The sequence below is a fragment of the Volvox carteri genome, assembly GCF_000143455.1.
Source record: "Volvox carteri f. nagariensis unplaced genomic scaffold VOLCAscaffold_3, whole genome shotgun sequence".
NCBI classification, from domain to species: domain Eukaryota; kingdom Viridiplantae; phylum Chlorophyta; class Chlorophyceae; order Chlamydomonadales; family Volvocaceae; genus Volvox; species Volvox carteri.
Window position 1 is genome coordinate 2,336,281 of NW_003307546.1, and position 829 is coordinate 2,337,109.

At 46.8% G+C, this 829-nt stretch overlaps 1 protein-coding gene across 1 annotated transcript in view; it reads right to left on the reverse strand.

The window, feature by feature from the left end:
• VOLCADRAFT_116053 (uncharacterized protein) overlaps positions 1-829 on the reverse strand; it is a gene marked incomplete at both ends in the record, with an annotated part of 17,303 nt that overhangs the window by 7,870 nt on the left and 8,604 nt on the right. The window contains one exon of the mRNA XM_002946594.1: positions 570-746. Within this exon, the coding sequence (XP_002946640.1) occupies positions 570-746 (177 nt within the window). The remainder of the gene's footprint in view (positions 1-569; positions 747-829) is intronic.

Sequence of the window (829 nt, forward strand, 5' to 3'; positions counted from 1 at the left end):
ACCTGCACAAGGGAATGTGAGGGTAACATTCAAAATTACATCTGACAGACAGTTAAGTTTTACCGGTATACTTTGTATGCTTACTTTCTTTCTTTGCCTTGTTCTTAGTTGTTTTTATATACAACATTGCCATCATTCCATGGGAAGTTTTTCAGGCTTCTGCTAAGTAACAGTTTTCTGCGTACCTGCACAAGGGAATGTGAAGGTAAGATCCAAAATTAAATGTGAAAGGCAAGTTTTGTCTTGTTCTTAGTTATTCTTTAACTTACAACTATTGTTATTTTTCTATGGAAAGTTTTTCTGGCTTCTATCAAGTAACTGTTTTCTGCATTAAAGGGAATCTGAAGGTATTACTTTGTGTTCAAAATTACATGACTCAAGTTTTACCTGTACTCTGCTAAAGAAAAGGCATATTTGGTTGTATAGTATACATGTAAGTTTTTTTTTTAATAGTTGTCCCTGCACCAGTGCCAATTAATCATAGAGGAATAACAACCATTTCCCTATACACCTACACCTACACCTATACACGCAACCCAGCACATCCACCCATCCACGCACGCACGCACCCGTGCCCGTGGTGGTGAGGGCGATGAGGTCCAGGGACACGGCAGTGAAAGCCGCGTGCCAGTCAGTGACAGGGCCGCGCTGGTACGGCACCCCCGGCTCCAGAGGCACTCCCGCTGGCCGCCGCGCCGCAGCTCCCCCCGGCTCCCGCATCAGGTCAGACAGCAGCCGAGCTCCAACTGCGGTGGGGTGTCAGACAGGTCCTCATATTCAGTCAGTCAGGTAGGTGGTAAGGCGCAGCGCCCCACCAGCGCCCCACCAG